General features: G+C 56.1%; 1 protein-coding gene across 1 annotated transcript in view; it reads left to right on the forward strand.

The window, feature by feature from the left end:
• LOC111146261 (multivesicular body subunit 12B) overlaps positions 1-25,316 on the forward strand; it is a 179,153-nt gene extending 153,837 nt beyond the window's left edge. Inside the window, exons 8-10 of the mRNA XM_022501736.1 lie at positions 2,800-2,855; positions 5,243-5,302; positions 23,167-25,316. Coding sequence (XP_022357444.1) covers positions 2,800-2,855; positions 5,243-5,302; positions 23,167-23,253 — 203 coding nt within the window. The 3' untranslated portion in view covers positions 23,254-25,316. The remainder of the gene's footprint in view (positions 1-2,799; positions 2,856-5,242; positions 5,303-23,166) is intronic.
• Positions 25,317-25,673: the final 357 nt, after the last annotated feature.

Raw genomic sequence — 25,673 nt, forward strand, 5'->3', positions numbered from 1 at the left:
ACTTCCCCTTCAGGACATTAGTTCTCTAAACACACACAGATGGGGACGGAGCACGGTCAGCAGTGACGGGGAGTTCTTGACCTCTCTTCTCAGGAACCCGCAGACACTAATACGGTCTTTAAAACAGCAAACCTAGTGAGTGACTGATCAGGGGTGCGCGGGGCCGGGATGTGTGCAAATGTGCTCGCCGAACACTCCTCGCCAGGCGTGAGATCAGCGGGCTTCCTGCGCACAGCCCGTGGGGCGAGCGGCGGGAGCTCAGCCGTGGGCCCCGCCATCTGTCTAGCTGGTGGAAAGAAGTAGGAAAGAGTGTGTGTGTGTGCAGAGGTGCGTATGGAGAGCACCGTGGCCCTGGCAGGTGAGAGCCATGGGTTTGTGAGATTTTTTTTTTTTTTAAGATTTTATTTATTTGACAGACAGAGATCACAAGTAGGCAGAGAGGCAGGCAGAGAGAGAGACAGAGAGAGGAGGAAGCAGGCTCCCTGCTAAGCAGAGAGCCTGATGCGGGACTTGATCCCAGGACCCTGAGATCATGACCTGAGCCGAAGGCAGAGGCTTAACCCACTGAGCCACCTAGGCGCCCCGGGTTGTGAGATTTAAAGGAGAGGCAGAGTAGGCTGTGGCTTCCAGCCCTGGACTTGGGATGGGCAGGAGCAGGCTGGCGTGTGACCGGTGAGCCGGGAGGTGCAGGGAGGAGCGGGTTTGGGGAGAAGGTGGTGGCAGGTCTGACTGGGCTCTTTGCACACACGCCCACTTCCTGGCCCGGAGGTCTGATCAGAAGGAGCTGGTGGAAGGGACGCCTGGAGATTTCGGGAGGACGTGGTAATGGCCATCAAAACCTGAAAGGTCCTGGTCTGGAAAAGGCAGATTTGTTCTCAGAAATTCCATTTATACCCAGTGGAAGGGCCAGAGGATTTGGCATCCCTGCTTCCTACCTGAGTGCCCTCAGCAGGCCCCAGTCTGTGAAATGATGGCGGATGCTGAGTGGCACCTGCCCGTGCATCTCTGTGGCACCAGGAGAGGGTCGGGTGTCAGGCGTCAGAGTGCCATGTGGGATAGGCCTTGGCCCACACCCGGAGTTGGGCAGATGGTGGCAATTGCTGCGAAGGGAGTGTGGCCTCTTCTTGGACCTTGGGTGGGACCCCGTCCTGTCCCTCTCTAGAAGGCATGTGGCCTTTCAAGGGTTGTCTGTTTAGGGATGGGTTTTCCCAGCCATGCATGAACAAGCACGCACGTGTACCCCAATGTCACTCGTATGTCTGCACGTGTGACGGGCTGAAAATTACCGTGGGCTTCCTCCCCACCTCCTATGGAGAAGTGTCACACTTCCTGGCCCTTAGCCAGCATTCCCCCAGGCAGTCCCGGTAGCTCACAGGGGCCCAAGATGGGGAAAGGCCCCCAACTGTGGATGTCTATGCCCGGGCCCAGGCCCAGACCTTAGGCAGCAGCCTTCCAAAGAAAGGAGGCTTCCAGGGAAACAGCTGGGGCCAGCTGTGCTGCTTCCTTTTCTTCAGACTTACCGGAGGAGGCTTCATTTTTCCTTTCCTGAAACACATTATGATCATTGCTTAAAGTGAGCTACTGGGCTCAGCTTGCTGATTGGAGAGGATTAGTCCCAGACTTCTCCTTTTCTTATTTTTCTCCTGTCTTTCTTCTTTTTTTTTGCTTCTGCAACTCTTCTTTCTTAGGACTGGAAGAAATTGCCGCTTGTGTACCAGAGAAACCCCCATCTTAGATGTTGGGGGAAGCAGAGAACATGACTTCCCAGGGAACCCTCTCACCAGGCCTTTCCCGTGTCCTCCCAAAGCAGAATGGGCAGGAAGACCATCTCCCTGCGGGTCGTGGGAAGGGGACTGCTCCACTGACCCCGTGTTTTCATTTGCTAGGGACCCATTCCCGTCTTTCTCTGATGTCCCCATTCGAGCAGCCTGGTGCCTTGAGGCCACTGTGAAGCCCAGGACTAGGAGATAGAGAGGGAGCCATGCTGGCTGTGTGTGGCCCCCCAACCTGCTCTGTGCCTGACACTGCACACACCTCCAGCTCACACGCACCCCTATTCACACATACCCCAGCTTGCACGCACCTCCAGCTCGCACACACCCCTGCTCACACGCACCCCTGCTCACATGCATCTCCAGCTCACACACACCCCTGCTCATGGGCCCTGCCATCCTCCTTTAAAAAAAAAAAAAAAAAGATTCTGTTTATTTGAGAGAAAGAGCACCAGAGATAGCAAGAGAGAGCAGGAGCAGGGAGGACTAGCAGGGAGCCCAACACAGGGCTCTATCCCGGGCCCCTGATACCGACTAAGCCACCCAGGCGCCCCCCGCCATCCTCCTTCTAAACATAACGTAACCTTACTGAAAGATTCAAACCCAGTCTTTCTGACTCCAAAGTCACTCTCTCCTCCAACCTAGACCTTCCCTATGGGCCTGGCAGCCTGGGGCATGGCGTCCTTCTCAGTGGAGAGAACGTCTCCCAAGCATGCTCCCTGCCCACCTCCCAGAGCACAGCTTTGTCCCCCCTCCCCCAAGCCACACGCACCTCTGTCCTGCTGCCAGCCCCTCGGGAGCACCCCCACAGGTCAGAGAGCAGACACTGGGCTCTAGAGCCCTCTCTGCCCCCACAGCTCAGTCTGCACTTTGGTGAGGCGCTCAGGTGTGTGTCCTGGGTGCAGGGCTGGAGCCCCTGGGGTCCCCACTCACCGGGGCCCACGTGGGCCTGTCCTGCCAATATCTCCGGCCTCCGAGCACCGCCAGCATCCGCAATGCCATTTTCTCTGTTTCTGTTCTTTTACAGCAATGGACGGTGTGCCTTTCATGATCTCAGAGAAGTTTTCCTGCGTTCCAGAAAGTGTAAGTGTTCTGCGTGATGGTCCTGCGTGATGGCCGCCCCAGCCCGCACAGCCCTGCTCAGCACACATGCCCCCCACCCTCGCGCTGTCCCGACCACAGGGCTTCCTGTCCGGGCCCCTCCAGCTAACACTGCACACAGTGGGTGCTCGAGGAGTGACAGAGGGCAGGGATGAGGCGCGGGGAGGCAGCAAGATGGACAAGCAGACAGATCCCAATTCGGCCACAACAGGGCCTTTTTGTTTCAAATGTGACAGTAAATGGGGCTGAACTTCACTAGTTGTGAACGTTCTTGGTTTCCAAGTTCAACGTAATTAATTTTTGTTCTGTTTTATTTAACCGTGATAACATCTTGCTGAAAGAAGCCTGCCTCCGTTTTTTCACTGTAATTGGCTGGATTCTGTGATAACCACGCTCTGCTCTCAATCGGAGGGAGGCCTCTGAGCGGCAGGGCTGGCTGGCAAGTGTGTGTGCCCAGAGCTGTGGTCGCCCACTCGCTGCAGGCCTCCGGGGACCCCACGACACGCACTAGCCAGCCGGGGCCCCTGAGCCGTCTATGATGACGCAGGGGCGGCATGAGCTGGCCGGGCCCGCAGGCCAGAACCCAGACTGAGAGGGGCGCCCACTGCAGGCTGTGCACTCCGGGGACCTTCTCTCAGACGGCCCTGCCCCCCCGGGTGGGAATCCCCCGCTGACCCCGCCCTCCCCACCCAGCTCTTCAGGCCCGGGCTGTGCTGGCTCAATAAGCTTGTTCCTGGGTCTTTTTTATCCTTTTTGCAGAAGTTTGTCATGAGCAGCTAATAACCATGAGGGCCCCGGTTCGGGCACCAGCTAAAGAATCCTTTAGTGTATTTCATGGATCCAGCTTAAAACCGCCCGGCTTGCGATTTGACCTGCTCTGTAGTTTCCATTTTCATGAAATGTAATAGGCCTCCTCTGAACCCTTCTGGTAAGCAGCTTAATCTTGAAAAATGCTCGTGACGTGACACGCGGAGCATGAGTAACTTCAGCCGACGCCACTTGGCCGCGTTGCCATGACGACGCTGGCGCCTCTCCCGCGCGCTCCCTGGGAGAGGCTGCTCTGTCCTGCGCACCAGCTCCAGTCGGGAAAGTTTAGTGGGGCGGTTAGAGCCTAATGATGCAACAGCTGGGCCTCTGCTGGACGGCGGGCAAGCGGCCCCGTGCTCGCCGCTCGGGCTGGCAGCCGGAGAGAGCCACACTGCGTTGTGGCCACTGGCAGAGCAGTCCCGGGAGCCGAGTGGCTCATGCGGTGGCCCTGTCCCAAGGTCGCCCTCGCGCACGTGCCACTGTCCTCTCAGCAGCTCGGGCCAAACCCAATGCCGTGCACCTCCATGCGCTTCTCGAGATCCCCCTCCCGGTGGCACAGCCCCAAGAACCCAGCCACACTGCTCTGAGCGGGAGAGGAAATGAGGCCGTGATTTAACCCACAGCTGCCCCGTTCTGAATCCGGGTCCGTGGACTGGGGAGCTGGCTTTTCTCGTGCACCTGGCAGGACATCCCTGCGGGCTCGGCTCCACTTGGGCTCTGGGCTGCGGTTCAGAACCATGAGGGCCTGGGGTTTTGTCCGGGACCCCAGTTTCACCTGCTCGTCCCCAGCTGCCAGTTGCTGGCTCCTGTCGGGAATACAGAATGCTGAGGGGCTCCGAGCGGGGGCCTCAGGGACGGGCTGCCACTGACCTCTTACCTCTCACCGTGCATCCAGCCCCGGGCTCTCTGTGCCGCCAGCTGACTTGTTGGCTCGTGAACTTGGCTTTTCCGGCTAGCTGGGGGAAAGCCAGCATTTTCAGAGAAGGCTCCCGTCATCAGGAAATTCTAGAAACACCCATTAAAATGCAGTGATAGCATTTTTCACCAGCATTGAGTTCTCAGATGACCATCGATGGGCGGTTCTTTCACTCACCTTCCATCTTCGAAGACCCAGAATTCCCGCCCCCAGTTCCTTAACCCAACCCACTGCCAGATGCCGCAGTCACGGCGGCCGTGGCCTCGCCTCATGCCCCTCCATCCCTCCAGCTGCAGAGGGAGAAAACCGGCTTTTGACCCAGGTAGGGAGAAAGGAGAGACGGAAGTTACCAGTGCCTGGCTCCGTCTCTCAGGAGGGCTGGGACCCTCCCCGGGGCTGCCCACAGATGACTCAGCAAGGGTCCCCACCAGAAGGGACCGGCCCTGCTGTCAGCCGGGTTTTCTGGAACGTTTGCTTACGTTGCTCGTAATCACTAGAGTCACAGTGGTGGGCTTCCCTTTGAAAGAGGGTAGAGAAAATGCTAGATCGCATAGGGTGGTTTGAGGGGGTCACAATTGTTATGCATAAAAGCAAATGTGAAACAGCATTTTCCAACCGTTTAAAAGGATTTGATCTGTATTTGCAGATGCAGCCCTTTGATCTCTTGGGAATTACCATCAAATCTCTGGCAGAAATTGAAAAGGAGGTAAGCATGCCGCCCAGAGAGCGGGCAGGTGGGGCCTGGGACTGCTTGTTCCCCACGGGGTCTCCGGTCCCCCGTAGGAGTCTGTCCCAGGAACGGGGAGGATGTAGGTGTGCGGTGCCCCTCGGAGGAAAACACTTCCATGTCCCTCAGGTTTATTCCCTAGAAAAAGAATCTCACGTTGATTATGTTCACTGCTTCAAGTCCGTCATGACCGACACTTCTTTGTGTTCTCTGAAAGCCAGGCTGTAAAATGCCCCCGGTTGTAAAAGGTGGGAGGTAGGGGATGGGCACGCAATCTCCTCTCTCTCCTTCTTGGGTTCTACTATTTGCTGCCAGTAGAGGTTTGGGAACATGTCCAAGGAGCCTCTTAATGATTTAGAGCGAGGATCAGGATCCGTTCCGTTGTGCCCGAGAAGCCAGACCCCGTTCTGCCGCCTGGTTCCACATAGTTTGGATGTTTACATAACCAAAGAGAAAGAAATCCAGGCCTGTGGTACTGTGACAACTCTTGAGGAAGGAGAGCTGAGATATTGGGATGAACCCGGAGGTCTGACCCGCCCGTGTCATCCCTGTTTTCCTAAGACAGCGTTAGAGTGCGTGTGTGTCGTGTTCCATGTGTAGACGGCCGTTAAGCAGTCACATGCTTGCAACCAGCTCTCCTCTGAGAGGAACATTTGTCTCAAAGATGGAAATGGTAGAACCATTTCAATATTCTCAGTTCCTCTGGGTTTTCTCCTGTATACACAGCCAGCAGAAGCAGGTCGCATTACTGAAAGATGGCCGAAACCAAGGAAAATTGAATCGACGTAGTACAACAAATTTCTAAACCTGTCATAGCAAAACAAGACCAAAAATTCCCCCTTTGTCTTTGATTTTCAGCAGATCACAAAGACCAACGTGAATGTCATTTATAGGTTGGTGGGGGGCGTGGGGGGAGCTGTAAACTTGGGGGAAGGAAGGGCGACTACCTTAGAGATCCCTGTGCCCATGGAGCTCCGTGCCAGCCCTTCTCGAAAAGGTGCCACAGGTGGTTCTGCAAACTGCCTTTGTGTGGGGGTCCCACGTGGGGCGGCCCCAGGGAGTGTATGCAGAAGGCGTCTGAGGGTGGCTTCCTCTGGCTGCTGGGGGGAAGCGGGGGCATGGCCTGTGACCACTATAGGATGGACAAGGTCATACAAACAGACGTCCAACCCAGCTCCACGCCAACAGGGGACAGGTCACCCCCTCTCTGTTTAAAGCTGGGATAATGGGAGAACGTACCCCCTAGGGTTTTCAGGAACACCACGCGAATGTGTGTAAGCACAGGGACCCGGCCCCATAGGTTGGAAGCTGTGAGGTGGCACGTGCTGAACCAGGGAGGCAACCATCTGGATGTCACACTTTCCCTTGCCCAGAGTCGTCCCTGCTTTATTTTAGCACCTGCTCTGTGCTCACCTTCCTCTGGGGCTCTCCCTGCATTTTCACTGGCTCCCGCCGTCCCCCGCCCCCACCGTGGACCAAGTGGGTGTCATTCCTTCCCATCTCGTGGGGCAGAAAGTGAGACTCTAGAGGTGAAAGGTCTTGCCCAAGACAAGACTGAGACCCAGTGCTCACACTCCAAACCCTGCCCCTTATGACTTGAAGCCTGCGGCTCCATGGGCTGCTGGGTTCAACGGGGCTAGGGAGCTTGGTCCACCTGATGTGGGCTGGGCCTTTGAGTCACCGGGATGGGGCAGACTCTGGGAGGCCTGTAGGGCTCAGAGCAGCCTGCAGAAGCCACCAGAAACCTGAATTCGAAAATGCCACCCAAACACACGTTTTGTTAGAATGTGCTGTCTTGATGTCCAGCACTCTGAGCAGAGCGTGGAGGGGTGCAGAGGGCTTCTGGGCTCGGCTGGCCCAGGCTCGAGTCTCAGCAGCACCACTTAACTGCTCTGAACCTCCGTCTTCTCTTCTGTAAATCAGGAGAGTAACAAAACGCTGTGCACCCAGCGCTTACGGGGTCTGAGTCGTGTGGAAGGGCCCAGGACGGGGTCTGGCCGCGGCCACAGTCGTGCTCGCTGTTGTCGCTGTCTTCAGGACGGGGGGTGAGTAGGCGCTGATCTGGCCCAGCTGCCCACACATAGCTTTATTTCTTGTCCCAGTCATGGGCTGAAAACACATGCCTGTGTTCTCTGCTGAAGGACATTAACGTGGAGTTACAAAGCGGGGACGTGAGGAAGGGTAGGAACCTTACGTGGGGTGTAAAACCATCACAGATGCCGTCGCAGGCAAGAATGCTGCAGTTTTTCATTTAATCTGAGGGTTTAGAAGTTACTGGCCCCGGCCGTCCGCGTGCATTTCATGGTGATTAGTATGTTGATATCACGCTCTGGTGAACGGGCTGCAGCTTCGGCAACAATGGCAGAGAATTCTCTCCATAAATAAACATGAAATTCCCCCCTTTTTGCCACTAAACTCAGCGTTGCTCATGGAGTCTGAGGCCGAGGAGAAGCCTGGCCCGCTGCCCCCCTGGCCCCGGCTCTTGGCTCCTGAGTAGCTGGGAGTCCCTTTGGTCGGGATGATTTTGCTCCTTTCCGTCCCCAGCAAGTCTAGCTGCCCCTGGAGGGGGTGGGGGGCGTCTTGGTGGAGGACTTTGCTTGGCTTGCTGTGTATTATTTTGTCATATTTTACACGATTAAGCCAAACCCCTTCCCCCAAAAAGGCAGGAGACTGCCTCTGGGTTCCGGGGCAGTCCCACCACCAGAACCACGTCTCTGCCCACCCCGAACGCCTCCTCGAGCTCTCGGCTTCCTGAACAGCAGGGAGAGGCCAGTGTCCATGGAGGCTGCTTTGTGCTGGGAGGGGCTTCTCTCCTTTACCCCCGCCCCCCCGTGTGGACATGCGGCGTTGCCTGAGGTTCCCCCAGAGACCTGGGCTCGCATGGTCTCAGGTGAGAAGGGCGCTGAAGGAAGCCCTGATGACAGCACGGTGTTCTGTCTGCCCACAACTGGGCTGGGGTTGCTTTCCTGCCAGCTTTACCTTTACTTACCATGCTCTGCCCGGGGTACGATTCTGAATTTAAGCCCGTGCCCCATCACCGCCGTTCAACCACAGGGACCGTTCATTCCGTGAACGAACCCGTGACCCTGCCAGCCTTGACTTCGGTGCTTAGCCAGCTGCTGGCACAAGCAGGGACCACCCCCCACGGCAGGGACCCGCAGTGCCCCCCAGCCTACCACAGCCAAGAATCGCCCGAGTAAAGATGGAGAGAGACCAGGTTTCACCCCAGGTGTGGTTGGGCAGTGCACCTCCAGCCCCCCGATATCAGCCGAGCTTCAGGGAGCGTGAGACGCAGGGCCCTGCCAGCAGGAGGACAGGACAAGGCTCACTGGCTGTGTGGACCAGAGGACCCTGCCACGTTGGTGGGTACAGCCCGGGTGTTTGCTGGGACATTCGTTGACCGTGTAGACTGTGGAGGAAACGGCATAGGCTGGAGAGGACACAGTCTGCGTCTGAATGCATGGGGTTGCACGCCAAATCTGCTGTGTAGGTCCCCCGGCTGCCCCCCCACCCCACCCCGGCCATGGGTCTGATGGCCCCAGCCTGGGTGTAGCGCTCGTCCCCGTAGCTCCCGTTCCCACCTGCATCGTGATTCCCCAGAAGCGGCGGCTTGTAGCCGGGCTTAAGTTTCTTGAGAGACCCCGCAAGGAAGGTCATGTTTTAAGGTTGTGATTAAAATCCCACTACCTGCAGTCAAGCAGACTTGGGGAGAAAAAATTCTTGACAAACATGAAACCTCTCACAGCTAAGGGATGCTCTGAGGTGTGGGGGGTCGAAGTGAACAAAGCTGTGGCTGATAAAGAAATTCCCACGTGAATGCGGTTACTCTCCTGGCGCCGATGGGGCCGGCAGCCTCCTTCCTGCCCAGCCTGTCCTCCCCCCGCCGTACTCCCTGCCATCCGCGTTCATCCCCGGCTCGTGCACATTAGTCCGGCGCATGGAACCCTCCCCCCACGGGGCTGGGCAGCAGGAGGGTGGTGGTGACCCCGGGGGACGGTGTCCCCGTGAGACCCTTATTGTCCTCCCCGCGGCCCCAACAAAAGCTGCTCTCTGTTCAGGAGTCAGGAAAAGTGTGATTTCGCAGCCGACCCCTGTGATGAAGCATCTCCTCTCGGAGTGAGAAGATGGGCATATAAATATTCTCCGTCTCTGCCGCTCTTTATTTCCCTTGTAAGCAGTTGCTCCATTTCTCCATCTGATGGATTCCCCGTCACAGCCAGGGTGGGAGCACCCCAGCTCCCTCAGCCCAGGCTGCAGCTTCTAAAATCCTGCCCGTGTCTCCGTTCCCTTTACCGTGCCTGTTTATCCTGCCTCCCCGCCCACAGCCCCGCCTGCCCTGTGGCCCCGCCACCCCCAGTCTCGCCTCCCCTGCAGACCCTCCATCCCTGGACTCAAGGAATAATGGCCAAGAGACGGCGGCCTTGATTGTAGATTTCACGCTGCGCGCATAACAACCGGCAGGCCTTTTAAAACTAGGAGCCGGCAATGCCTGCAATGAAGCGGCACCCAGCATCCGCGGTGCCCTCCAGCCCGGTGCAAAGCCATCTCCCCACTACCACCGACCTCCCACGGAAAACCACGACGCTCACCCTCCCTTCCGTGGGTGCCGTGCTGAAAACTCAGCCTGGCGAGGGAAGCGTCATTACCCCACCGTGCTTCCTGGTAGGACACAGCCTCCATTTTCAGTCGACTTTAAAGCTGTAAGACACGGGAGAGTCTAATTAGTAAAGGGACGATCTAATATTAATCACTCCCTGAAAATTGACAAGGGAGGCAGTTCATTTAACCACTTAATTGCTACAGGTTTTTATGGGCTGCTGTTTGCAGACTCTTTAATGAAGAAGTTATAAATCTAAGGGAGCTTAAAATTTTAATTTTATACCTAAATATTTTCCTTGTTCTCATGTTTGTAGTCAATCCTCAAGAGTGTAGTCACGTGGAATGTTCTTTAAATGAACATATTTGCTAACTGGCGTGATTTCAGTTTTTAAAACATTGGTTCCAGCAATTAGGCATTTTTCTCAGTTCCCAAATGACTAGAGAAATTCGTCTTGATTATAATTGCTCTTAGCCACGCATATCTAATTTGTGTCTTTTTAAGTGTTAATTAGTAAACAGTTTGAGCTGACATCTTTATGTGTTTGTGTGTTGAAAAATGGGGCTTATTTGCTTATTTAGCTTGGGGCCTATTCCGCTAGCATTTACGTCACGACATTGAGGTGAAATTAATGGAAAGCCCTTTGGCACTGCAAAGTAAAAAAAAAAAAAAATTTTTTTTTCGAATTCAACTTTTGGACATCCAGTTTGCGTGGGCTTCTTCAGGCCCCTTCAAATAGATGAGATGAGAGTAGATTTGGGACCTGCATATGCGGGAAGAAAGTGAGGCAGAAGATTTTTGTATCGGTAATGAAATGGCAGAGTCCCAATTTTATAAAAGCAAAATGTTCGTGTCCCAGCACAATCGTTCATTCCTTCTACTTTTGGAAAGCTTTCATTGTGCTTATTAACGTTGAAAGAAATTTTGTGGAGGGAGAGGACGCAAAATTTGCGGTCCCTTTGCACCATCTAGTGGTCAGGTCTTAAACTGCAACGGGAACTCAGTAGCCTTGTTCTCCCCAGAATCCTTTTTCTTGATTTTTCAGTAACTGATACGTTTGGGGAAAGAAACCTGCCTAATTCATTTATTATATAAAAGTCAGTTAAATAAATAGAAGTGAACCTGTTCGCCCCTTTTTTATATTGCTCAAAGGCACCAAGCTGCCACCCAAACCCTTATACACACAGACCATTCCAGCCCAAAACAAAGAAACCTAATGACATAGTTTAACAGACGGCCTTTCTGAAGGCACACAGGAGGTATTAGGCTTCTCCTGAAATATGGGAAGCAGCTTGGGGACCACCCCTGCATAGACTTCAGGGGTGTGACCCCGGCTTAGGGACCAGCTTCATGCCAGAGATGAGTTCCCTCCTCGTAAATTGTAGTGGATCTTGTGGGCACTTTATCATCTGAAACAGCTACCCTGCCAATCAGAATCAGTTCTTTAATATTTAGTGTTTTCCCCTTAAGTTCAAAGGTTGTAGGTGTTTATAAAGCTGTAAACATCACAAAAACATGGGAAGTAAAATGTGGACACACACACACACACACACACGCATGGGCATTATGTAGGCTCACACTGTACATAAGCCTCACCTTGCTGTTCACTTCCACAACATTCCCTATCACTTCGCACAGACCTACCTCATTCTTTTTAATGACTACATGTGGTTCCCTTTTATGATTACGCCGTAATTTATTTCAGCAACCCACTATTGATTGAGTTTTGAGTTGTTTCCAATTATTCACTATTACACGGCTGCAGTATATTTCCTTGTACATGTGTCTTTGCTCCCCTGGGTCTTTCTTTAGGAGAATATATATTACCACTTTGCCTTCCAAAAAGGCCATGCACATTGTGACCTTCCCACCCCGTAGTGTATGAGGGGGATGCCTGTTTCCCACATTTTTTTTTAAAGATTTTATTTATTTGACAGAGAGAGAGAGATCACAAGTAGGCAGAGAGAGAGAGAGGAGGAAGCAGGCTCCCCGCCAAGCAGAGAGCCTGACGCGGGGCTTGATCCCAGGACCCTGAGACCATGACCTGAGCTGAAGGCAGAGGCTTTAACCCACTGAGCCACCCAGGCGCCCCTCCCACTTTTTTTTTTTAAGATTTTATTTATTTGACAGAGATCACAAGCAGGCAGAGAGGCAGGTAGAGAGTGGAGGAAGCAGGCTCCCTGCTAAGCAGAAAGCCAGATGCGGGGCTCGATCCCAGGACCCCAGGACCCCAGGACCCTAGGACCCTAGGATCATGACCTGAGCCAAAGGCAGAGGCTTTAACCCACTGAGCCACCCAGGTGCCCCTGTTTCCCACATTCTCACTAGGGCTGACATCACTGGTATCTGAAGGTGAACGTTCTTTCACATGGTTATTGGCCATTTGTATGCATTTTGCAAATCTCTCTGTGCCCCTTTGCCTTATTTTTTCTGTTGGCTTCATTTTGTTCCATTTATTTTTAAGAATTCCTAATAAGATTTTATTTATTTATTTGAGAGGGAGAACAAACAGTGGGGAGGGGCAGAGGGAAAGGAAGAGAGAGAAGCAGGCTCCCTGCTGAGCAGAGAGCCCCGATGCTGGACTCAATCCCAGGACCCTGGGATCATGACCTGAGCCGAAGGCAGAGGCTTAACCGCCTGAGCCACCCAGGTGCCCCTTCTTTATGCTCTTTATAACAACTTTCTCCCTGTCCCTTGCTCAGACACACCTCTAACCAGTGGCTCTTCTTGTTAATGATGTGTTAGGCTGTACAATAGTTTTAATTTTTTCACAGGCTCTTTTGTCTTTATGTTTCAGCATCTTATTTATCTGGTGCTTTGTGCCAAAGTTAGAAGATGATAAAAATAATCAGTCTGTTTTCTTCTACTCTTTCATATTTAAATATATTAAAATATGAAATTCTTTTCAACTACTTAATCCATCTGAAATCTACTAGAATTAAGACCAGCCTTATTTTCTCCCATGGCGTTAGCCAGTTTTCTTAACACTGACTGCTTTCTTCAGTGCATTTTAAATGCTGTCTTTACTATACTGTTCTATAATGTCAGCGGACCAGGGGACATTTCTCTTGACTCCGTTCTTCTCTGCTCTTCTTATATTATTGCCACCCTGTTTGGAATCTTACAGGTTTTTTTTTTAAAGATTTATTTATTTGACAGAGATCACAAGTAGAGAGGCAGGCGGGGGAGGGGGGAGGAAGCAGGCTCCCTGCTGAGCAGAGAGCCCGATGCCGATGCCGATGCCTATGCCGATGCGGGGCTCGATCCCAGGACCCTGGGATCATGACCTGAGCCAAAGGCAGAAGCTTTAACCCACTGAGCCACCCAGGCGCCTTTGAATCTTACAGTTTTATGATGAGCTTCGATATATGCCAGAGTTCTCCCTTCATAACCCCCTAATTTTTCTAATCACATGATTATTCTCCCAGCTCACTAGAGAACCTTCTGGGGGCAGGGGTTTCCAGAAACTGTTCTAGGTGTTTGTTGTGACTGCACTGACCACATAGATTAGCAGAGCAGCGACTGTCACTTTAGATGAAGTGTCCCGACCCCAAGGCTGGTGGTCTCTGTCGCCACGCACAGAACTGCCGACCCCACAGGCTGCTTCTCGGGCTCTTCTGGGTGTTGGATGTTCTCGCGGCTCTTGGGAACGTTTCTTTTCCGACGTCGTATTTCCCGACATTTACAGGTCAAGAACCTGCAGGCTTCTGACCGACTTCTTTTATTGTTCCTGATGGGTTTTCGGTTGCTTTCCTCCGGGGTCCCTGGCAGGCCGCTGTGTCACCTGCAGACCCCAGCGGGGCCTCCTCCCGCCGCACCTGCCTGTGCTCCCCGCCTTCTGGCCACTGTGCCGCCGCGTCTGACCTGTGCCTTAGTAGAAGCTTTTAGTATCCGTGTTAACCCATAATGCTGCGTTTGGGCCTGTTATGTATAGACACGTCTCTCACTCTCTCTCTTTTTTTTATTATCCTGCTAAAGAATTAGCCGTCCATTTCTATTTTTCTAACGGTTTTTTATCAGGAATGGATGGTGGCTTTTGATAAATGTCTTTTAATCATCTATTGAGATGATCATATATTTTCTCCACGGGCATATTAATATGCTGGATTATATTAATAGAGTCCCTAATTCTGAGAGTCTCTGAGCCCCCCTCCACTCCCCCACACCATCCCTTGGGTTTGCAGGCGGTAGTGTCCCCGGTGTCCCCGGCGGCAGCCCCCGCCCAGCCCGGGCCCCGGGCACGTATCACAGAGCTCAGAGCTGCAGGCTGAGCCGGCGGCAAGGAAGCCACAGCAGAGGTGAGGTCCGGCAGCCTCACCTGTGCCGGTCGCCATCGCGACCTGTGCCCTCGCTCTTGCCACCCAAAGCCCAGATGAATACGAGGTCTCCCGCAAGCCCTTCACAGAAGGATCTTTCTCTCCTCATGTTTTGGGAACTCTCATCCCCCATGTTTTAAAGTAATATCCGCCCCCCCAGACTGAACTCTGAGAAGGTTGCCTGTCACGCAGGTAAAACGCATAAAGATGACAGAAAGAATAGGGAGGGCGCTTTCCCAGAGTGACCACATCCCTCACCTTCCAGGGGTGGCAAGTGGTGGTGTTTTAAGTATTTCCTACAAAGAGCCTAGAGCAGGGAAAGTTCACAGATGCATTTTTTTAAAGTTAATACTCAGGTGAGTTCTTGAAATGCTGACCCAATGAGGGGAAGGCCCCATGGTTGCTTACGGACATAGAAATGGCATTTTTAGCCACAAAGTCCCCATCCACGGCCAGGCTCACACTAGAGGGGGCAGGCTAGACACGTAGGCCCCTGCCAGGCCGCTGGTCCTGCAGTGAGGGAGGGGCTGGGGACAAGCAAGACACCTCCGTGTCCTCACTGACCACACTGCGGTCTTTAGCACCACCATGGAATGTGCCTTTCCCCCCTTTTCCTTAAAATTACACGACCTTCTCAGTCTCTCTTTCCTTCTCCTACTTTTGGTAGACATGGGTACAAGAAATATTTCACTTTCTTGCTTGCTTTGTCCCCACAACCCCACACACTCACAAAGTGCAATCACAGTGATAACATCGGTTGGGCAGTTTATAGGGGGTGGTGGGGAGTGTGGCAAATTGGAAAGTACATGCCTCTCTGAAGGAAGCAGCCTCTAGTTGCAAGAATGAACATCCAGAGTTGCCACAGCCCCCTATTTTTTCTAGAACAAGCTGGAAAATGCTGGCATTTTAGGCAATGTCTCAACTTTTCAGTGTTTTTTTTTTTTTTTAATATTGTATTTATTTATTTGACAGAGAGACACAGCGAGAGAGGGAACACAAGCAGGGGGAATGAGAGAGGGAGAAGCAGGCTTCCCACCAAGCCGGGAGCCTGATGCGGGGCTCGATCCCAGAATCCTGGGATCATGACCTGAGCCGAAGGCAGACGCTTAACGACTGAGCCACCCAGGTGCCCCTTCAGTGTTTATTTTTAAACATCCCACAGACCAATAGCGTGTGAACCTCCAGCTTGCACATGGTGTTTGTGTGGAGATAAAAACACTCAAACTCATACTCTTGCATTCACGGGGTGATGTGGACAAGAACTGAGCTTTGGAATTTATATGCCTGAGTTAAATAACACACAATAGGACCGATCCCACCATCATGCTCAGAGGGCTGGGAGAAGTCAGAAAACCCAGGGCTGGACCGACTGCTGCTTCCACAAAAGACTAAAAATCAGAATAACCTGCCATCTGCCTCAGAACGTAGCCCTTAAGCTAGCTGCCTTCTCTCCTTTGCATTGAGCTGGGCCCAAAGACTGATCTGTCCCTTCACTCACCCATCCTGCACCACCTGTCCATCCATCCTTCCACCCGTCCATCTGTCCACTCATCCATCCATCTATCCATCTACCCACCCATCATCAATCCGTCCATCCACCCACCCATCTGTCCATCCATCCACCCACCCACCCATCTGTCCATCCATCCATCCACCCATCCGTCCGTCCATCCGTCCATCCATCCATCCTAGGCCATAGCCTCCACCAGGCTCTGGAGCTACAGAGACGACTGTGGCCCATCCTGACCGTGCACTTAGGAGGATATGTGAAGGGTTGGGGAGGCTCAGGGAATTGGGATGAATTCTCCCCAGGGAAGGAAGGAACATGTCCAGAACTAGTACCCCTTTAGCTGGGCCTTAAAAGACAAGAGTTTAGCCGTTGAAGAGAAAAAGCGTCCTAGGGAAAACCGCGTTCGGAAAGGCACAAAGGTGTGGCTGGGCCCGGCCCATTTAGGACTCGGTGCTGGGGACTGAGGAAGAAGAGGTCTCTGCAGAACCCACTCAAACCTCACCCTGGAGGAGGGGAGGGCCTGGCGCTGTGCCGGGGCAGAGCGGGGATGTGGGAGTCTCTGCACCACTCCTGGAATCTCTCCAACGATGCTCCTGTCTGGGTCCTAGTGGGAAGGTGCTTTGTGAGCTTTGTGAGTGAAGGCTGCCTTGGGAGTGGGGGGCTCTCCCAGCACTGAGCCCAGGAGGCAGGCCGTGCAGGGCAGCACGCGGGTGTCACCACCCCCTCTGGGAGTCCCAGGTTTAGAGCAGGAAAGGGGGGAGGGCTGGGTGCTGAGGATCCCTGAAAGGGACCTGGATGCCCCAGAGTGGAAAGACCCGGGGGCTGGATCAGCAGAAGGCTGTGAATTTGATGAATTGAGCGGCCGCTATCGGAGCCCTTTTCTGGGCTGGCGCCGCCGGGTCCGGTGCCCAGACAGACATGGTTCCTGCCAGAGCAGGTGAGTCTTGGAAGGGCCCTTGTTTGGATCATCATTTAGGGAGGGACCCAGCAATGGGCCTGGGTGGGGCTCAGGCCCCGACTCGGGGTTACGCCTCTCGGATTAGAGCCCAGGAACCCAATGGGAAAGCTGGAACGGAAACCGAGGCGGCTTCCCTGAGGGCCTGCAGGGCCTTCCCCTGTGTGCAGCTGCAGGGACCCAAGCATCCCCATGGGACTGTGGCATTGAAGATGCCTCCCTGCTGTTCCCCTATTCCTCATGGCATCGAAAGGCTTCTCAGCCACTCAGATGCCCGGCTTGCCCACCTGGGATGGAAAGACAGCAATACCAGCTTCACGGGGCGTATGGATTTGGTCCCAGCACCCCAACTCGGGACATGGAATCTCCTGTGGCATTAGAGTCACAGGGTTCATGGGCTGTAGCCCTGAGCTCCTGGCCTGTTCTCCCCAGCTCTGGAGTGTTCTAGAACCTCCCTGTGGAATGGGGAGGGCAGTCTTGGAATCCCCTGCGTTCCTCTGGGCCCCCAGTATGCACGTGGAGAGAACTCGTCCAGGTAAAGCTTGTCAGGACCCCAGCGCATCCCCCATTCGCTCAGTCGTTCCGATCTCCATGTGGCACCATAGTCCAGGTATGGAACAAGGACTCCCGGGCTTGTGCAATGAGGTGTTGGTCCTCAGTCTCCCCTTCAGGAGCTTGAAGGGGGCGATGTATTCAAATCAGCTGGATCCCCCCCCCCCGGTACACAGACGAGGCTGCCCTGTGGGGTTTCGAGGCCCTCTTGTGCCCACTCCTCACAGGGACACCAGCTTTTTGCTCCCCTGCGGCTGAGTTCCAGCAGCCGGACTTGTGCAGACAGAGGGGAGGACGCGGAGGCCTCGAGTGAGGAGTGTGGCTTCCCGTAGCTGAAATCCCTGGAGAGGTTGAGCTGTGGGTGACCAGCAGAGCCCGTGTCACGGCTGGGGCTATGGGGCACCGAGTAGGTGCAGGACCAGCTTGGGAGGGCAGGCCCTGGGCGGGCTCTGGGCAAGCAGAGCCACTAAGAACCTCGTCCACCTTCCTAACTGTATGGGGCCAGGCCCATCTGCCTGCCCAGGGACCCTCCATGACTGCTGAGGCCCACCCTTCAGTGTGCGTTCACCCCTGATCCAGACTCTTTGTTGACCTAAATCTTGGCCCCCTTACTTCCCCTCTACCTGTTCTCCCCTGGCCAGGCCTCTGAGGCCCAGCCTGGTTGCTCTGGACCTGCTCTCGACGCACCCTTCCAGGCTCTTCTGTGATCCACCCCAGTGCCAGCTTACGCTGACTCATTGGCTCCCATGTCAGTCTGCCCCACCTCCGAGCTGCAGGGAAGGGGGCGCACACACTCGCCTGTCCCCCACCCCTGGCGCCCCTGTGGGCCTAGTCCGGCTTTGCCCTGGCTGTCTCTGGACCTTTGGGAAGTCTGATCCTGCCCCAGGTCTCTGGCCTCCGTATCTACAAAACTCAGGTGCTGGAAATAATCCCTTCTTGTCCTTTCTCCTCTGATATGAGTCTCTGGTTTGCTTGTCGCCCAGGAAGGGAAGGTGTCTGCTCGCCCTTTCTGCCCTCTGCAGATCTTCCTCAGCTTACAGTGGCGTGACCGCCCCCGCTCAGTAAATCCGTCGTGAGTTGAAAGCACTGTAAACTGAAAATGCACTTATTACCCCTAACTTACCGACCAGCACCGCTTAGCCTGGCTGCCCTCAACTCCCAGAACCCGACCAGGAGCCCGCAGCTGGGCGGCGCGTCCAGCCTGTTTTATAATGAAGTGTTGGCCGCGTCGTGTACTTTACTGAATACTGTGCTGAAGGCGAAAATCAGGACGGTCGTATGGGGACAGCCCGGCCGTCAGCGTGTCCGTCATGGACCTTTGTGGTCGCGTGGCTGCCCGGGGACTGCGGCTGCTGAGCAGCACAAGACAGGGTCCAACTCAAAATCCAAGGTCTGGTTTCTACTGAACGTTTGTTGCTCTCGCTGTGTCGTCAAGTCCAAACATCATAACTCGGGGACCGTCTGAACTTATTTGGTAGTTTCCAGGCAGGTTCTCACTTGCCTAATCTGTCAGGTGTCCTGGGTGTTTGGGAAGATGCCGCCCGCCACGCCAGGTGAACCAGAACCACCCCACGCCGGATGGGGCCCAGGCACCAGTGGCTTGGTGAGAAACCTTGATTCTGATGCAGCAGGAGGACTGGGCTTTTCAGGCGAAGTGTCTCGGGTGAGTCTCACGCCTTTGTGAGTGGACAAGGGTTTGCTGGCCCCCTTTGTGCCAGTGAGGCTGGGTCTAAGGGACAGCCTCCACCACCCAGCTGAAAGCCAGGGTCCACATGTCCCACAGACCAGGACGATGGCCTCGCTGGGCCTCATGCCCGCAGCCAGAGAGGCACGATGCATCAGGTGCAGGGTCTCCCAGGCGGAGGCGGAGGGACACTGCGGCCCCTGGGCCCCAGCAAAGCTCGAAACAGCCCCTGACAGTGACGTCTCTTTCCTGGAGACACCGCCCGGCCTGGCTGCTGGGACGGCTGGCGTCCACCAGAGGGTGCCACGGCCTGGCGCCGCTCAGCTGGGCTTGGCTCTGTGAACCCAAATGCTTTTTAATTGAAAATTTTTTTAATTCAAAAAGGATTTGCTGTTTGTACGCGAGTGCAGGTTTTCCTTATGCAGGAGACTAATGTCTTGAGTAAACAGATCCGGGCCCAAATCCACCTTCAAAGGTACTCACTGTTTGCCCAAGGGAGTGAAAGGCCTTCCAGAAGCGGCCCTAGTCTCTTGGGCAAACACTTTGGGGCCAGCAATCCCGGGCAGAAGACAGTGTCTGTGGGAAGGGTTATCCGCAGCCTAAGGGGGATTATGTCTGGGGACATATGTTGAAATTTCATTTGGGGAGTTAGAGAAAACAAGAGGTGGGGGTGGGAGGGGAATAATGCTTTTCTCCAGCCAAGATAACCTAAAAAGGGAAAAGCTCCCAAGGGTAGGAGTGGGGGGACAGCAATCTGTGCAGGGCACCAAGTCCCGGCCCTCGGGAGGGGGGAGGGGCGTGCGCAGGCTGTGAATCCGGAAAAGGCAGCGTGTGCACTTGGGACTTCTGGCTGCTTCCGAGAGGTGCCTTCTGTCTGCTGCCCCAGGCAGGCATCTCCCGGGCTTGGCCTCCGCGCAGCCGGAGTAAAGCACCCCCAGCCTCCCTCCCTCCACAGCCCCCCACAGCCCAGCCCTAATGTCTCTAGCCCTCTGCTTTCTGCCCACTCCCACCCACATCTGCCCCTTCGTCCCCTTGGTTGGGTCACAGGACAGAATTGTCTGAACTGGTCCCCAGATCACCTGGAAGTTGGTTGAAAACACAGAATCTTGGGCTGTACCCCAGACCTTCTGAGTCAGAATCTGCCTTTTACCAAGACTTCCAGGGACTTCTGTGCAGTAAAGTGGGATCAGCCTGCTTCAGCTCTTTCCCTGGGTGCCCCCCTCCCCACCCCTGAGGGGCAACCGCACCCGCCACACTGACAGCTCTCCAACCTTCGCCCACCCAGAACTGCTCCCACAGAAGCCACTATCCCCAGCCCGTGTCCTTCTTCTGCTCTCCTCCCTGGCCCTCCCCTCCAGGTCCTCCACCCCAAGTACGAGGCCGATCCTCACCCTCTGAGCCTGTGTGCTTCTCCCGAAACCTCTCTCCATTGGCACTCCAGATACCCTCCGCCCCCGAACCCCCCTCCTCCGGCAGTGCTTGCCATTCCCAACCTTTGATCCCTGGGTCCCTAGCTCCCCAGCCAGGCAGCTGCCCCTGAGCCCCGGGTAGAAATGCACTCATGCTCTCCCCCAACCGCCCCTTCCTCCTGTGTTGCCCATTGGAGTTAATGGTGCTGGCCTGCCCCTGCTCTGCTGCCCTCATGGGGCTCTCGCCTGACCCCAGGGAGCCCAGCCAGGGGTGAAGAACGGGGTGGGCGCTGTTGGAGCCCAGGGAACCTTTCCTGCCATGATGCACCCGAGCAGCCACCAGGTGGCGGTATTGTCTCAGACGTTGCCCCGGGGCCGCCTCTGGGGCTGCTCCACTGGGCCAGCTTCCTAGAGCTGGAGTCCAGCCAGGGCCCATGCCCTGGTCATCAGGGAGCAGGAAAGGGAGCAGGTTGGGAGCTGCTCTGATAGATTTTCCCAAGCCAGCAAATGTGCAGCAAGTGCTTGCCTGGTGACCGTGGCGCATGAGCCCTTAACCTGCACAGCTCACCCCATTCCCACAGCCAGCCCTGGAGATAGACTGTGACCCCACTTTTTTATTGGGGTATAATTGACATAGGACATTAGTGTCAGGTGCACAACATAATGAGTCCATATTTGTATATATGCAGAATGATCATAGCACATCTAGTCAACACCTGTCACCATGATTACAAAAGATTGGCTCTTAGCAACTTCCGAAATGGAATGCAGTATTAATGGTCATCGCCCTGCCGTCCATGACACCCCTAGGACAAGTTTTATAGCTGGAATCTGTACCTTTCGACCCCCTTCGCCCATCCAGACCCCCTCCCCGGGCAAGCCCCTGGCTGGTTAGATTCCGCATATAAGTGGGGTTCCATGGTCTTTGTCTTTCTCAGACTCACTGTACCTCAGGTGATGCCTTTGAGGTCCATCCGTGCTTTGCAAATGGAAAGATTTCACTTTTTATGGCTGGGTAAGAGCCCATCATGTCTCTACGCCACATCTTCTTTATCCCTTCACCCGTCATGGGACACCTAGGGTGTTCCCGTGTCTTGGCTCTTAGAGAGAATGCTGCAGTGAATGTGGGGGTGCAGGAGTCTGAGTTAGTGTTTTTTGTTTTCTTTGGATAAATTCCCAGAAGAGGAATTGCTGAGTCCTAGGGGAGTCCTAGTTCCAATTTTGTGAGTCTCCCCCACACCATGTTTCATGGCGGCTGCGCCCATTTGCGTTCCCAGTAGGGCCCAAGGGTTCCCTTTTCTCCACGTCCTCGCTAACACTTGTCAGTTCTTACCCTGGCCCAGTTCAGAGATGGGCAAAGACCTGCCTGAGGTCGCCCTCCAAAGTCAAGTCCTTCCCACCCGCCCCTTCTGGTGATGGACAATGTCTATAGGGTCCCCCGTCCTATCCGCGTTGCAGGGCCCTTTGATCTGGGCTCAGGGGCCACCTGACGCTGTTCCCTCCTATGGTTTGTACAGGGACGGGATGGGCTGAGCCCAGGTCTGCTTCTCCCTGTGTAGGGTCAACCCTGTGGGCCCCTCCAGCAGGGGCGGCCGAGGACACAGTGCACTGGGTGCCTCCTCACCATTTCTACTTGAGGGGAAAAACCTTCAAAGGTCTGCGGCTGCCCCTCATCCTTGACCAACTGCTGAAGCCCTGAGCACTGAGCTGTTCTCCTGCTGCGGCAGCTCGCCTGGGGCTTCCTCTCATCCTGCCCTCAGTGTCCCTGAGGCAACAGCTGTTTCAGCCCAGGCAGCCCCGCTTTGCTCTGCGTATAGGGAGGAGCCCTTGTTAGGGCAAATCTACTGCTAAAGAGTCTTGAGATGGGATTCAAAATGTTGAACCCGCCTGACATCCTCTAAACTCCTCAGTCCTAAAGCCATGGGGCCACGCGGCTGCTGTGGCCTATAGTGTGCTGGGCCCGGCCCGCAGCTCTGCTGCAGCCCCCCCCCCCCCACCCCGCGCCCCCCACCCCACCCCGGGCCTGCTCTGCGGCCTGGCCCACCAGCCTCACATTTGGAAGGTGCCATCCCTCCTGGCCCTCCGGGTGAGCTACAGGCCTTCCCCCGTTCCCTCTGCAAGTACCTCTGAATTTCCATCACACTTGGAACCTTCCTTTACACGTGTCCGTGACCGAGAGCCAGGTAAGCTTCGGTCTTCGGCATGAGGTGGGGCAGGGGACAGGTGTGCCCCTCCAGGGACCATTCTGGCCCAGGCTGGGTGGCCACTGTGGGGTGCTGCCCTCCTGGAGACTCGGGCCCTCGTCAGGTGCGGGGGACAGTCACACAACCTTCAGGGACCAGCGCTGGGAACTCAGGAGAGTACACACACGTGTGGGGTGCTGCCTGCCCCTCCCCGGGGTCACCTAGCCTGTCAGCGGGCGAGCAAGGAAGCACTGGGACAAGGGTCCCCCGGGCCTGGTGGCTGTGGCTGGCCTCAGGTCAGGTGGGGGATGGCGTTCCAGAGCGGTCCTTTACCCCGCCTGCGACCCCTCTCCTGGCAGGCAGCCCGGCCCACGGCCAGCTCGTGGCTTCAGGCCCCACAGTCCCTCCTTGCGGAGAGCAGAGCAGGGACTGGGAATGGAATCTGTCATCGGGAACTGGGGGCCACCTACAGCCACAGAGTTGTGTCCCCACACACGCCCCCATACCACACACTGCACCGAGGGCACACGCTGGGCAAGGTGGCCCAGGGTCCCGCGGGCTGGGCCCGGGGCTGAGGAGGGGCTGCTCTGCTCTTCTCTTGCACTGACCCTGCTTCTCTGTCCTCTCCCTCCTCCAGTATGAATACAGCTTCCGCACGGAGCAGAGCGCGGCCGCCCGGCTCCCGCCCAGCCCCACCCGGTGTCAACAGATCCCCCAGTCCTGAGGGGCCGGCCACCACCCTGTCCCTATGGGGAGAAGACGCAGCTGCCCAGACTACTGAGCGCCCCTCCCTCGCCCAGGCCTTCCTGCCTACCCTTCCCTACCGGCCCACCGTGGGGCTCATCCAGGAGACTCTGGGCAGCTGGGCTCTGACCTCCTTGGCCCGCGGCTTGCCTGACGGGACACCCCCGCCTCCCTGGGGACACTGTTCATAATTGCCACTAATCTGTGTTTGCTGTAGTGACCAACGGCTCTTAACGTGTCTGTGTGACGACCGGCCCTCCTACAAATGACCCTACCCACCCCGGGAGTCACCCCGAGGGCCCCGCACGCGTGCTGGAGCTGCCCAGTGACGCCGCCGGCTCCCTTTCCTCCTGACTTGCCTGCCACAGCTATCCGTATCCTTCTGGAAGGCCCAATGTGGGTGGTAACTGTGCACAACCCCCTAGGCCTCCCCGAGGGTCCCAGACTCGGGGCTGCCGTGGAACAAGTCCCTCACGCCAGCGGCAGCGCCCTGAGCATCTCACGGCGACGCGGACACGGGAGGAAGAAGCCTGTGGTCCCCGAGTGACCCCGAGCCCGGGTTCCTGCCCACTGGCAGCCACACCTCAGACTCCACCCCCAAGTCACACACTGGACACACCAAGTTCGGGGAGAGGATGCCCGGTGGCCCACACAGATGACTTGCCTTCAGGGTGAGAAGGCGGAGGGACCTGGTGCTTGCTCGAAGGGCAGTCGCTGCCCAGGACACTGTGCTCCCCCGCCACCCCCCCCATTCCTCCCAAAGGGCTCATCTCTGCAACGCCCATGTGCCAACTGCCACGCCAGCTGCCTCGGCCCCATGCCCTGCCCCAGGGACAGGCCCACCACAAGTGAGGAGACCCTCTGCCAGTGGCCTGCCCCAGAGGCACACGGGGACACTGTCAGCCTGGTCCTCAGAGCCAGGCGGCATCACGACGCACTCCGCAAACAGCAGCGTTTGTTTTAGAAAGTCCGTCTGAGCCAGGCCACCGAGCTGGGACCAGTGTAGACACGTCTACCACAACTGGCCAGCAGACTCGCAGGCTCTTCTCACCACGCCGGCCGCCGAGCTCAGCTCCACCTGTGTTTGCCGTGAGAACAGGGCCGTCCCCGTCCCTGGGGGCTCAGACCCTCCCCCCGGTGGCCTGGTCTAGCTCTCAGGATTTGTCCTGAATCAATTCCACAGAATGTTGGTATCTCCCCTCTGGGGGTGGGGGGGGTCCCTGATGGCTGGAGCTTTGGACGTGAGGCTTGCCATGTGTCTGGAGGCTGGGGAGGGGGCATGGAGAATGGGGAGGGTCCCCCAACACGAAGAGAGCACGGGAGAGCCACGGCCAGGGACGGAGCCTGCCTCCCCAGGGCGCCTGGGACGTCTCAGAACGGGCCAACACCGTGAGGAGGGTGGCCGCCGGCTAAGCAGTGGGGCAGGCCAAAATACCTCATGTACCTTCATCAGGGCCGCCACCTCGAGCAGCTCCACGCGCCCCCGGGTCGCCCATTGATTTTCATCCAAAACCTCCTGATCTCTGTGCATTAGAGAAGTGCTCGCCTCTGCCTGCCTCTGCCCGGACCTGAGGATGTCCCCGGTGAGGCCGGCCTTCCTGGGCCCCCACAGCAGAGTGGGTGGAACCCCCAGGGGCCACGGGCTGGAGCCAGCAGTCCGTCTGACGGCCTTCTGGGACTGGTGCTTAACCAGGAGAGGACAGAGCTGTTGAACTGGTCTCAGATGCACCCACCGAGATAAGCCGGTCGTGTTTCTGGGGAGCTGGAAGCCCGTGTCTACTGCTGCGTTTTGGGCGGCTCGTCCAAAACCAAGTGACCCATGTGACCCGAAGCCCAACAGAGAGGGGCGACTCCCATTACTCCTCTTCCCTTGGTTCGTGCACTTTGCTCATGGCCTAATTGTGAGGTTGTCATCCGACAGGTAGCACCTGGCGGCCCCTGTCCCTTACCTGACAAGCAGGCATTTTAGCGGAGAGTTCCAGAGACAAGCATGTGGAAGCTGGAGTCCAGGTGCATGAGGGCAGAGCCGGGCTGGGGGGGGGGGGGGGGCTGTCCAGGAGGAGGCGGGTGCTTGCCCTCCCGAGCCCCTGGGGCTGTCCTGTAGCCAGGGGACCGACGGAGGGCAAGGCCGGGCTGCGGCCACTTTGACAGCACCATAGACGGAAGCTACGTGTGACAGGGACTGTTTGTACCCCTGAACCACAGCTTAAACAAGTAATGCAATGACCGAGGTAGGGAAAGGCTGGTGTCAGTGGTAGACTGTAGGCTGCTCCTAGCCCCCTTTCCTTGCCTTCTGAGAGGTGGGGGGCGAGCGAGCACGTGACGGTAGGCTGGGGGTGCGCGTGGGGGCTCATGAGGACCGCAGGACAGCCGGACCCCTGGCTCGTGCCTGGGAGGGAG

This window comes from Enhydra lutris, unplaced genomic scaffold, assembly GCF_002288905.1.
Source record: "Enhydra lutris kenyoni isolate GAN:26980312 unplaced genomic scaffold, ASM228890v2 scaffoldscaffold13, whole genome shotgun sequence".
NCBI lineage: Eukaryota > Metazoa > Chordata > Mammalia > Carnivora > Mustelidae > Enhydra > Enhydra lutris.